Below are 12,274 nucleotides of genomic sequence, written 5' to 3' on the forward strand. Positions count from 1 at the left end.
TTTCATTTTTTTTTAGAAAAAGTTTAGGTATATTAAATGATATATATTTTTATAATCTTTTAATCGTACTTATAAATTTGAATCTAACAAACATTCACGCTATTCCCTGAAACCTGTTTAGCAATATTAAACAGGCCTTCAACAGGAGCTCTAGAGGGAAGCGGTATTGTATTTTATAAAAATTATTTTTTAATTCAGGAAATTTATCAAATTAGTAATTTTGATATCATTATCCAATTATCTTCCAAGATGATCAATTTCATGTAATCCAAAAAAATCTTCCAAATCATTGCAGGGCTCCCGTGAATTAGTAGTTATTTTTGCATCAGGAAAAATTAATTAATTTGTATATAATACCATATATTGTGCATTTTTTATCCATTCCCAATTTAATTTGAATGCGGGATTGATAATAGCCGCATAGATATTTTCATCATTATAAACATTTGAAAATCTGCAACAAAGTTATTTAAATAGATACTTAATTTTTTATTTTGATTTCTTCTTCTATGATGTCTGGATCCATAATATCGAAAACCACAAGATTTTCCAAGAAATTTTCAATATAAAAAGAAAGAAAAACTTGATGTTTAATATTTTAACTTGATTAGATGAAAAACCAAATATAAAACTCGGCTCAACATTTAATATTGCATAAATTTAAATACCGCTCCTGAACAACTCTGAATTTTTTACCAATATAAATAAAAATATGTTTAGTAACATTGTTTTAAGAAAATATTCAGAATTTTAATTATAGATTTTACCAGTTTTAAATGATATTTTACTCTTGATTTGCCCTTCTATCCCCTTTCCATGTTGACAATTCAAGATACAAAATTAAATCTCTGAATTATTCTCGATATTAATTTCAACATAAAATTTTTTTATTATCATTCACCTATTTCAATTTGATAATACTTTATATTTAACCTATCTTAAAATATAAATAATTTATTAAATTTGTGTTTTAACGCAGGTCGGGATGAGATTTAATTATTATAGCCGGGTGGGTCAAAAATAAATAGAGAACGGGTAAAAACCCGATAGACTTTGGGCGAACTGCGTTAAGAAAGGAGGTATCTAGATATACTCGTACAAATTTTTTTAATACTTATATCCAGGGTTCGTCGTTGTTCTCGAATAAAAAACTCCTATTATGGGAGCACAAAAATAAGAAAGAAAGAAAGAAAGAGTAAACAAGATCTATTTTTATCATTCTTTCAAACAAATTCTCCTTTAAAAGAGCGATTTGAAACTTTTTACATTTCATTTAATAACAAAAAATCAATTTAATTATTTTAAATTTGATTTAAAAAAAAAACTTTCTTGATTTATGAATCGAATTGTAAAATATAAAATGTTTATAAAATAAACCAAAAAAAAAATTTCATTTATTTAATTATATTTTGGAATGTTGTGGAAAAATTAGGATTCACCGTTCTTCTTCTCCTTTAGTGCTTATAATTCCTAAAATTAATATTTTCGGGCGGTTACAATCCAATCAATTATCTAACATATTTTTTGACATTAGCGAATGATAGCAGATAAATAAACTCAGCCTACGTATTCCTAAGTTGATATTTTAATTTTAAAAAATTAACAAATATTTACCCGCTAGTTGGCGCTAGAGTTAACTTTTTTTAAAACATATATAATGTTAAGGGTCAATGTGTTATTTTTTTTTCAACTTGATATTTTTGTCGTTAATATAACAGGTAATGTTTTTTTTATTTAAGATGATAAATATCTTTTTTGCGTTTCAAAAATCGCAAATCGTGCTTTTAAATTCTTTTTTGCGTTTCAAAAATCGCAAATTGTGCTTTAAGATTTCTTTTTTCCCGTTTAAAAAAAAATACAACTTCCAACAAGGAAGAGGTTTCTAAAAAAAACATACAAGGCTAAACACTACTGCTCATTCATACATCCATCTTCTGTTGCTAAAGCGCTTCATTCAAGCAAGCTCAGCATTGCGCCTGAGCCGAAGACTCAATTTTGGAGAGCGAGCAGAAAAATTGGCTCAACTTAGTAATTTTGATTTTTAAAAATTTGCTATAAGGGAGGATTTTATTAGTCGATATTTAGTTGTCAGAAGTATGTAAAGTAAAAAAAAATCTGGTCATTCTTATTCCAGAAAACGTGGCCAAATTATACAAGTTATTGGGATAAATTTTAGTTTGGGCGCAACAAGCCAAAAAGTCATCCTGGTAATTCAATTTCAAATGTGTCCAGTAGATAGCTTTAACTCTATTCCTTAATATGGGGGCACGTTTGCTTTCTTTCAGACTAAAATATTCTATAACGAACGATTATCGAAAATTTAAGTACAAAAGGGATTGAAGATTCTTAATCAAAGCTAAGAATTCAAACTGAATCTTTAAATTCGACATTATTAAAAATGTTGGGTGAGGAAACGTATAATTCCTAAAAATCAACATACACAAAAATTTCTTGAGAGTATTTTTTCTTTATTAATGAAAATAGTTTATGATATGCCATATACATAAAATTTACTTATTTCAATCGAACATTCACAATTAATCATCAAAAATAAAAAATATATAATACAAAGTATAAACTTCTTTTAAAATATGAGTAGCCCTAAAAAGGGCTGTTGGGTATTTATTTGCTCTTGAACAGCTGTTGCGGGATTGATATTTATCCACCAAAACCATAAAGCGTACGTCCTTGTCTCTTCAAAGCGTAAACAACGTCCATAGCTGTAACCGTCTTTCTTTTTGCGTGTTCAGTATACGTGACAGCGTCTCTGATAACGTTTTCCAGGAAAACCTTGAGGACACCGCGAGTTTCTTCGTAAATGAGCCCTGAGATTCTTTTGACTCCACCTCTTCTGGCCAATCTGCGGATAGCTGGCTTGGTGATTCCTTGAATATTATCTCTTAGAACTTTTCTATGGCGTTTGGCTCCTCCTTTTCCTAAACCTTTTCCACCTTTGCCTCGTCCAGTCATTTTATAATTACGTGATTTTTTTAAAAAATTTACAAAAGCAAACAAAAAAACGATAAATGAATAATAAAAATTTTCAAAGTATTTTATATTTATATAAACTTATATTTTGATTGGTTAAAATATTTAATATTAAAAAAAAAGAGTACAAAAAAATATGGAGGGATCAAAATTTTATTGGATGTTATAAAATACACATTTTTATAATATATTTTTTAAAAAAAAACAACAAATATTTGTTTATTATTATTTTTTTTTGATTTTTATTGGATAATAAAATTAACACATATAAATTATTATATTTTTTATTATAAATGATTCTTATTGGATAATATATTCAAACACATAAATTTATTTTGCAGAATGAATGATATATTAATTCTTGGAGGTAACGGAGCTCTTGGGTCTATATGTGTAAAATATTTCAAAAGCAAATTATGGAGGATAACATCTATATGTACGAAGTCGAATGAATTCGCAGACAAATCTATAATATTGCCACCAAACGATCCAAAATATTCTAGCCTAGAATCGCAATATGAAAAAATTGATCATGAGATACAAGAGATGAAACAAAATAAATTTGATTGTATTTTAAACGTTGCTGGAGGTTGGTGTGGTGGAAATGCTGAGAGCAAAGATTTTATCAAAAATTGCGACATGTCCCTGAAACATAGCGTATGGACCTCGTGTATAGCCGCGCATCTAGCCTCGAAATACATGAAAGATGGCGGACTCCTTCTGTTAACAGGTGCCAAAGCTTCGTTGCAACCTACTCCTGGTATGATAGCCTATGGAATGGCCAAATCTTGCATTAACAATTTGACACTGAGTTTAAGTAAAAAAGATGGAGGGTTGCCGAATAACTCGACCGTTTTAGCTTTATTGCCGGTTATATTGGACACCCCGATGAATCGTAAATGGATGCCCGATTCAGATTTTTCAAGCTGGACTCCTCTAAATGAGGTAGCCGAGAAAATATTTCAATGGTGCACCAAGGAAGAAAGTCGCCCCAAAAATGGGTCATTAATCCAAATTGTAACTAAGGATAATATAACGAAATTTACACCTGTCGATAAGTAAGTAATCATCTGGATTGCCCAAACTTTTATTTAACTTAAAATTGCATTCCTATATTATAAATTTTATTTAAACCGATTATTTATTTTACATTATGAAAATCATGAATAAATATTATTTTCATTTAAAAATGTTATCCAAGCCATTAAAAAGACAAATGCCCTATCTTATTATTATCTTGAAAGTTTAAAATATTAACACTATATTACTATCTTGTTTAACCTATATTTTATTTAGATCAGGTGACTAGATTATAAAGATATCAATTAATTATTGCAAAATTTATTTTACCTTATATAAGTGATTATGATTATAGAATTGAAGTCTAAGAAAATCAAATGTTTTGTCATCTTCCCTTTATTTGTATAAAACAATTTCAGTTAGATGTAAATGGGATATATGACTTATTTCGATTACTTTATTTCTTTATATAGATTATTAAACCTATTTTAAAATGCACTGGATGATATTCATGAATTCATTGATATTAAGTTAATTTGTTTTAGCTGAAATGAGAAAAATTTTAAGTATCAACACAGAAGTGTCTATGTAATATATGTAAGCATGTTGCCAAGAAGTAAACCACAAATCAATAGATATTGTAGAACTATATTATAAGTGTCCAATTAAATTAGCTTATTTTTTTAACCAGTAACTTATTATGAGAAGGTTATACAAGTTCTTTGTTTTAAAAAAGATCAAGGGAATTGTATACTAAAGCTTAAAGGCCCTAAAGCTGCTGCTTTTCATACCTCCAAGAATAGTTCGAATAAAATTCATGTATTTATTTATCAACCCTTGCCCAAAATCTGTTAGAACACTTTTATTCAAAGAAATTTGGAGAAGTATTTATTCCAAAATATCAAGTGTCAATTTTTCAGAGATGATTGTTGGGAAATATTGGTTACTGCAATTTTAAAATAAAATCATGATTTAAATACCCTGCAAGAAGATTGTTAGTTTTATTACTTAAATATATTTTAAATGTGTCAAAAATATATATATCAATAATACTGCATTTTCATATTTATAAATGGAGTTTACAAATAATAAATGCTTAAAAGATTAATTTTTAGTAAGGTAAGAATGATTTGATTAATTATTTTACTTTGAAGGAATTGTTTTTCTCTAAATAAATTACCCCATAAAATTCTAACCAATATTATTAGAGAAAAACCATTAAATATTAGAATTTTTCATCTCTTAAATATATATAATTACTGCAGAGAACAAGATTTTATTTCTTGTAAAATTAATATATCCAAAATTATAACTTTTTTGAAAACAATTTGTGAAATTTTTGGTGATAAAAATTCTGCCATTAATAGTTCAGACTAAAAAAAAACTATATCAGAAGTTAATTATTATTTTTTTAGCCTAAATTAATTTTAAAAAAATTTGCCTTATAAAATAACATTTGCACCACAAATATTTTTTTCCAAATATCCATAAATTTGTGATGAATTGTGACCATAAATTCAATTTTTGGTAATTTCCAACAGAACTTATAATTTTGTATTTACACTGTTCCTTATAAATTTTAAATGTTAAACTTAAACAATAAATGTTTGCCCTGTCATCTTTTTTGGGTAACGATCTTCCATTTAAGCAAAGTGTCACTTATTTTATTCAAAAAAAAACTAATTTCTCACCAAAATAATTGTCCAACTGACTCGACTCTGAATAGATTAAAAGTAAACTAATTAAATATAAAGCAAAAGAACAATAACGAATAGTCAACTTAGGATTTACATTTAAGATAGTAACTTAAGATGTCCTTTTAACTTTTGATTTAAAAAAAAAATTCTATATGCCACCAAATAGAAAATAAATAGCAATTCGTTGGCTCAGGGTTATAATGTTCTATATCCATTTTTAATTTTTCAGAAGATCATTTAGAAAAACATGCACTTTGCAAGAATATGGAGATATTAAATGCTCAGACGACGAATCTAAGAAAACAAGCATTTTATATTTTAGAATAATTTATGTGCCGAATATTAACAATTCAAGGGATATGAATTTTATTATGTATCAATCACAAATTTTCTTACTTTGCCTATAATCCTTGTAAAAAATATAGGTTGGAATTAGAATACCACTTCCACATTTATCTTTTCAAAAATCTGTTTCTTTTTAAGAAGCGTTTACTTTTGCAATTCATCGCCGAGTTTCGGCAGGGGTCCTGGTTTTAACCTCACTCATTTTTAGGTGCGGTTCAGGTCAGGTGTAAATTGAATGATTTTTTCAATTATATTTAAAAACTGGTGAAAATTTTGAAAAACCCTTCACGACGGTAAAATTTAAATTAATTAGGATTTTTTAAAAAAACAAGAAGGCGCCATTCGATAGGCGGCGAAATGCCTAATCATGTAGCTAGGATCACGCTGCAGGACCTGTCATGAGATCATTTATTTATCAAACTCGACGCAACAAATATGTTTCAATTCATTTAAACCGCAACATTATAAATTAACGAGTTTTTTTAGATAAAAATTTTTTTTAACTATAATCAAAGCTGAACACCACTCTTAAATTGAGCCTTTGAATCACTTAAATTTTATAGATTATTAAATTTTCACCTATCGAATGCTTAGGATATGGACGGAATAAAAATTTTTTTTTAAATGATAGCAAAATTAACATATTTAGCTCGGTTTCCTTGCTAGATTACTATTATTTTAATTTCATGTGTGGCCAAAAAAGTTATTACAGATAGGAGGCATATTATGACCTTTTAACGGTATAGTATATAATTGAATCTTCGAGGAAACACGGATATAAATGTCCGGGACTCAAAAGATCCAGAAGTACAAATCGTTCATATCTTGCTATTTAATTATCCTCTATTAAAATGTTCATGAGCCATCTATGTGAAGCGACATTTTTCATATTGAATAACATTTTTAAATTTATTTTCATCATGAAATATTATTAAATTTATGTTGGGCAAAATTTGTATTTGGGGCTATCTAGTAATTTATTAATCATTTTTTTAAACTTTGTCAATGAACTAAAATTTAATATTTACTAAGAGTTAAATATCATAAAACCATTTAATAGCATATCTAATGCTTTGAGTAGGGACTACCAAGAGTTTCACCTTACGCCATATTGCTAAATAATTTTCGATGAAAAATCCCACGCAACTATAAAACTCATAGAAAATTTTATGAAAAAAAAAATTGGTTGGGATCGGAATTGCTTAATTTTGGCATATTTTGTATAATAAAAAACAATCTTTATTTTTCAATCATTTACTAAACTTATTATTTTACACATCAAAAAACGAAAATTTGAATAAACATGTGATTTATTTGAAAAAATACCATAAAAATAATCAATATACGTTCTTTATTATAAAAAAAAAGGTGGCCAATATATATTTCGTTAATTTATTAAACTGTTTTGTATAAGCAAGTTGAATTATAACAATACATTTACTATTTCTTCATATAAAATATGGGTAGCCCTGAAAAGGGCTGTTGGGTATTGGTGAAAGTAGAGATAACTATTTAGAACTGGTGTATTTGGTGACGGCCTTAGTTCCTTCGCTAACAGCGTGTTTGGCTAACTCACCGGGTAACAATAGTCTGACAGCTGTTTGAATCTCCCGACTGGAAATGGTGGAACGTTTATTGTAATGAGTCAAGCGGGAAGATTCGGCTGCGATCCTCTCGAATAGGTCGTTGACAAAGGAATTCATTATGGACATGGCTTTGCTAGATATCCCAGTATCGGGGTGAACTTGCTTCAAAACTTTGTAAATATAGATTCCATAGGATTCTTTTCTAGATCGCTTCCTCTTTTTATCCCCTTTTGAAATCTTGGGCTTATGAGTCTTTTTAACGGCTTTTCCTGCTGGTTTAGGTGGCATTTTTTTATATAATTTTATATAGTTTTAACAAAAAGTAATGATAATTTTTAAAAAACACAAAATCTATTTTATATATATTTGTGAAATATTATGTGTAAAGACTATAATCCAATAGAAATCTGTTCAATTAAATATAATAAAAATAAACTATTTTTTATTTATATATATTTGTAAAAAGAATAATAAAAAAAATTGCCTCCATTTTTTATGGCTTTTTTTAAAATAAACAAGTAATTTCTATTTTATGATTGGCTTGTTAAAAATATACATATTATTTTTTTATAATATTTATTATAGTTTTTGATTGGTTTATAATTTTGATACATATTTTTTATATAAATATAAATAAAAATGATTTTTAAAAATATAATAAAAATTTTATTCTTTTTCAATTTAAATTATTAAATTCGTAATATGACTGGACGCGGAAAAGGTGGCAAGATAAAGAGCAAGAGCAAATCCAGATCTACTCGTGCGGGACTTCAATTTCCTGTTGGTAGGATACATCGATTATTGCGAAAGGGCAACTATGCGAAGAGAGTCGGTGGTGGAGCCCCAGTCTATCTTGCCGCTGTAATGGAATATCTTGCAGCGGAAGTCTTGGAGCTGGCCGGAAACGCGGCAAGGGACAATAAGAAATCGAGGATAATTCCAAGACATTTACAACTCGCCATACGAAATGATGAAGAGCTTAATAAGTTACTGTGCGGAGTGACGATCGCGCAAGGCGGTGTTCTTCCAAACATTCAATCCATCCTACTACCTAAGAAATCCGAAACCTCAGCCTAGATATTAAGTGATCACAAATACCCAACGGCCCTTTTTAGGGCCACCATAAATTTATTTGAATGTAAACTATTTTGTAAATACTGGTATACAATATATAAATAAAATTATCATCTGCTTACTCTATTTTGTTGCATTATTTTCAGTTTGAACGTTAAATAATCTTAAAAGCATTTTTATAGATCAACTGCTATATCTATTAAAAAAAATTTACTTATTATTTTTCAATTTAAAAAACACCAATAATCTTGTGAAAAAATTGTCTTTAGTGATCTGATGTGGTTTAATATTCGATTTCAAATGTATATATCCCCTTTTATATTTATCATTTTTGGTTTAACCTTTTATATTTATCATTTTTGGTTTAACATTTGGATATAGATAGAACTAACCTTAAACTTCATATTATGCTTAAGACAACTGTTTTAAATTCATCTATCATAAAGTATAAAACAATATTTACACATTTAAACAAAAATATAGGACATTGAATGTTAATTTTGATATCACATTAATAAATATGTGATCAACAATTTTTTTTAAAAATCATATTTAGTTTTCTTATCTTTACTGCACTTTCCTCTTGAGTGAGATTTCTATTTTGAACTTTTCCTAATAAGTCAGGACAATATAAAAATTTTTTTGTTGTACTACTAAATATGGCTTATAATTTCCATTAATAATTTTTTATATGAAATTACTTCTTGTATTGGATTTTTTTATGTTTGCTACATATAATCAGAATCATATCAAAGTTAAATGTGTAAGTAAACATTACATCCTACAATGAAAATAGCAAAAGGTTTATTAGCTGCAAATCCCTAAATATTATGTATAAATAAATAATATATTGAGAACTATTTGTTTTATTTTAAAAAAAATATCCCCACCTCTATGGATATTCCTGGCTATGGTGTAGGGAAAAGGACCTAAATTGTTATAATTCTAGACTTCAATTTTTGAAAGGGCTAGGCCCTCAAGATTAAGATTAGGGGATTAGAGATAACTGCCTGAATAAAAAATCAAAATTATTTTGAACAAAGATGAACTTTTTATTAAAAAAAATAAAATAATAAATTTAGGGAGGTGAAAATATATTTCATATAATTTTTAATCATTAAATTATATTTAAAATATACATTTTATCAAATGTTGGGTCATAATCTGGTGTGCGCATAGATCTTTAAAAAAATCAATTTTTCTACCGGTTAGTGGTGGTTAATGGTCCGATCTTTAACCTAGACCGGGTTTTTAGAGAACCGGTTTTATACTTAAGTTAGCTTCAGTATTCAAGTGTATATTTTGTTTTATATTACTTTACTAGAGGGTTTGCTTTGGTTGTTATATTAGGGTTGGGCCGATATTTATCGTTTTTAAAATATTTCGGATGGGGCCGAAATTTTTAAAAAAACCCGATCCGTCATTTGTCATTGTTTGTTATTCGTTATTTTATGATTGTTACATCTTATCTAGCACGTGGTCACAGAACCTACCCAAAGTGAGCGAACATACGTGAATTATATGGTGGCCCAACCTCTATATAATGATGCCGATTTTTTTTTCTCAACTCAGATGTATAGTTATTAAAAAGAGTAGAACCGCGCCCTATCCAATTGATGTATTAGAGTGAGGTGTATTTATGAATATGAGGGAGAAAATGTCAAGATAATTTTTTTTAATTTTATAAATAATATAATATATTTGGGTAAGTCACTGAAACTCGGCGGAAATTTTTAATATTATTTATTTTTAAATACGTGATATATAGCGCTTTTACCCTCTGATGTTGAAAGTTGAACAGATCTTAGTTTTCCTCATTTCCATTTGGGAACAAATATAATTTAGGGTGAAAAGTACAAATATGAGGAGCCCTCTACACGTTTGTGAGCAAGCAGCACGTACTTGTACGCGCAACACATAGAAAAATTAAACGTCTATAGGCTTAATAAAAAAAAACGGAAGTATAATATTATTTTAAGGAATGGGGTTTTAAGTATAAATTCTTTAATGTAAATCTTAGATGATTACAATTGATATTGAGATTTACTGTTCATATCAATTGAATTTTCCAATTTATCCTGAAGGAACGAATTTTTTTTGTATATTATTTAACTTCCGGTAAGATAAGATGAGTTCTATTTGTCTGATTTTTAATCTTGATATTCTATTCGTAGTATCCAGTTGCATCGGGGAAAACCGAACCTCCTATAATATCACTTTTTTTAAAATATTTTTTTATTTATTTAAAAATAACATACATGCGATCTTGTGGATATGGTTGGGAAATTCAATAAAAAATGGAAAAAGCGTTATATTAAACGCTACTAAGTTGGGACTATAATTTTCTTTTGTGAAAATTTTCACAATTCTTTAATTTTACATTTAAATATAGAATATATTATTTAAAAATTTTTAAAAAAGCGTCTGCTATATTGGATGCTATCGAGTTAGAACTATTAAATCAAATACTAGATAATTAAGCAATTTATTTGAATAAACATAAGATATAAACAATGATAATATAGTATATGTAATTTTAAGGACAAACAAAAATAGTTTTCTATATTTTCGATTTTATGTGTCTAATAAGTAAAATTGTTAAAATCTATATTTTCAAAAGGTCATATGAATCAGAATCTCATATCAAGACGCAGTTCTAAGCACAGTTTTCCAAAATTTTTGAACGCTACTAAAACTTAGTAATATGTAATACTTAACTTGTATATTTTAGTTAATGCATCCATCTAGATGGTAATCAGTATAAATAAAAAAAGTAACGATTATAAATTTTTTATTTATTTTTTACCTTCTAGCGCTAAGGCTAAGTGATTGTTTAGTAAAATAATCCTAATACTAAGTGCCTTTTTCACTCGGAAAATATAAAAGGTCAAATGTCAATCCCACAGGAATATAGGGTCGGAGCATCCCATTTTTTTATTATATAAATTAATTAGAACGTAGCATTGCCAGGCCACCACTAGGTTGAATTCCATTAAGCTTTGGGAAATGGGCCTTTGAGTAAAAAAAATTTTTTTTAGGCCTTTTAAAGATCTTTTTTTTTACTCTTAAAAATCTGGAAATTGATTAACTGAAGATGAACTAATTAATCACTTGAATCATTTATTTAAAATTAGTGACCAACAAAATAATTTGATCTTTATGTTCGTTTTAGAGTTTATACGGATAAAATTTAATATTTTAAATTAAAAATTTATGAATTCGAATCGCTTCTGGAATAGGAACCGACTATTGGAAAATATTTAACACCATTCTTGATCCAAGTTCTAAAAAACTATGTGCTTTCCATTTGAATATAATTTATGATTTTAATCCTGACTTCTGAAATATAATAAATATGATCATAGTAAAACTTAATTATTCTTATATAAACAAAATTCAAATTTATGGATAAAAGGTTTATGGGCCTAATAAAATTTGTTATCTCCTATTATAAACCCAAAAAATGATTTCATACTTGATAATTGGTTGAATACTTATGACATGAACATTACCTAGGCCTTTTACAGTTAGTTTAGTCTAACCATTTCTTCAAGATTATATTTA

At 27.5% G+C, this 12,274-nt stretch overlaps 4 protein-coding genes across 4 annotated transcripts; 2 read left to right on the forward strand and 2 right to left on the reverse strand.

Moving 5' to 3' along the window:
* Nucleotides 1-2,471: 2,471 nt before the first annotated feature.
* On the reverse strand, nucleotides 2,472-3,116 carry LOC135922915 (histone H4). Its single transcript, XM_065457441.1, has one exon. The coding sequence runs from the start codon at nucleotides 2,968-2,970 to the stop codon at nucleotides 2,659-2,661; it is 312 nt and encodes a 103-aa protein (XP_065313513.1). The 5' UTR covers nucleotides 2,971-3,116; the 3' UTR covers nucleotides 2,472-2,658.
* Nucleotides 3,117-3,241: 125 nt separating this feature from the next.
* Nucleotides 3,242-4,506, forward strand: LOC135931267 (dihydropteridine reductase-like). Its single transcript, XM_065468263.1, has one exon. It carries the CDS (start codon nucleotides 3,331-3,333, stop codon nucleotides 4,048-4,050), a length of 720 nt encoding a protein of 239 aa, XP_065324335.1. The 5' UTR covers nucleotides 3,242-3,330; the 3' UTR covers nucleotides 4,051-4,506.
* Nucleotides 4,507-7,364: 2,858 nt separating this feature from the next.
* On the reverse strand, nucleotides 7,365-7,969 carry LOC135922635 (histone H2B.3-like). Its single transcript, XM_065457055.1, has one exon. It carries the CDS (start codon nucleotides 7,922-7,924, stop codon nucleotides 7,559-7,561), a length of 366 nt encoding a protein of 121 aa, XP_065313127.1. The 5' UTR covers nucleotides 7,925-7,969; the 3' UTR covers nucleotides 7,365-7,558.
* Nucleotides 7,970-8,234: 265 nt separating this feature from the next.
* LOC135922452 (histone H2A-like) lies at nucleotides 8,235-8,834 on the forward strand. The gene has a single exon (XM_065456824.1). It carries the CDS (start codon nucleotides 8,339-8,341, stop codon nucleotides 8,711-8,713), a length of 375 nt encoding a protein of 124 aa, XP_065312896.1. The 5' UTR covers nucleotides 8,235-8,338; the 3' UTR covers nucleotides 8,714-8,834.
* Nucleotides 8,835-12,274: the final 3,440 nt, after the last annotated feature.

This window comes from Gordionus sp. m RMFG-2023, chromosome 1, assembly GCF_954871325.1.
Source record: "Gordionus sp. m RMFG-2023 chromosome 1, tfGorSpeb1-WG-v2, whole genome shotgun sequence".
Classification (NCBI taxonomy): domain Eukaryota; kingdom Metazoa; phylum Nematomorpha; class Gordioida; order Chordodea; family Parachordodidae; genus Gordionus; species Gordionus sp. m RMFG-2023.

What these genes read in the sequence shown, in the direction of transcription:
- LOC135922915 (XM_065457441.1), bottom strand. Translation starts at nt 2,970, where the DNA reads ATGACTGGACGAGGCAAAGGTGGAAAAGGTTTAGGAAAAGGAGGAGCC.
- LOC135931267 (XM_065468263.1), top strand. Translation starts at nt 3,331, where the DNA reads ATGAATGATATATTAATTCTTGGAGGTAACGGAGCTCTTGGGTCTATA.
- LOC135922452 (XM_065456824.1), top strand. Translation starts at nt 8,339, where the DNA reads ATGACTGGACGCGGAAAAGGTGGCAAGATAAAGAGCAAGAGCAAATCC.
- LOC135922635 (XM_065457055.1), bottom strand. Translation starts at nt 7,924, where the DNA reads ATGCCACCTAAACCAGCAGGAAAAGCCGTTAAAAAGACTCATAAGCCC.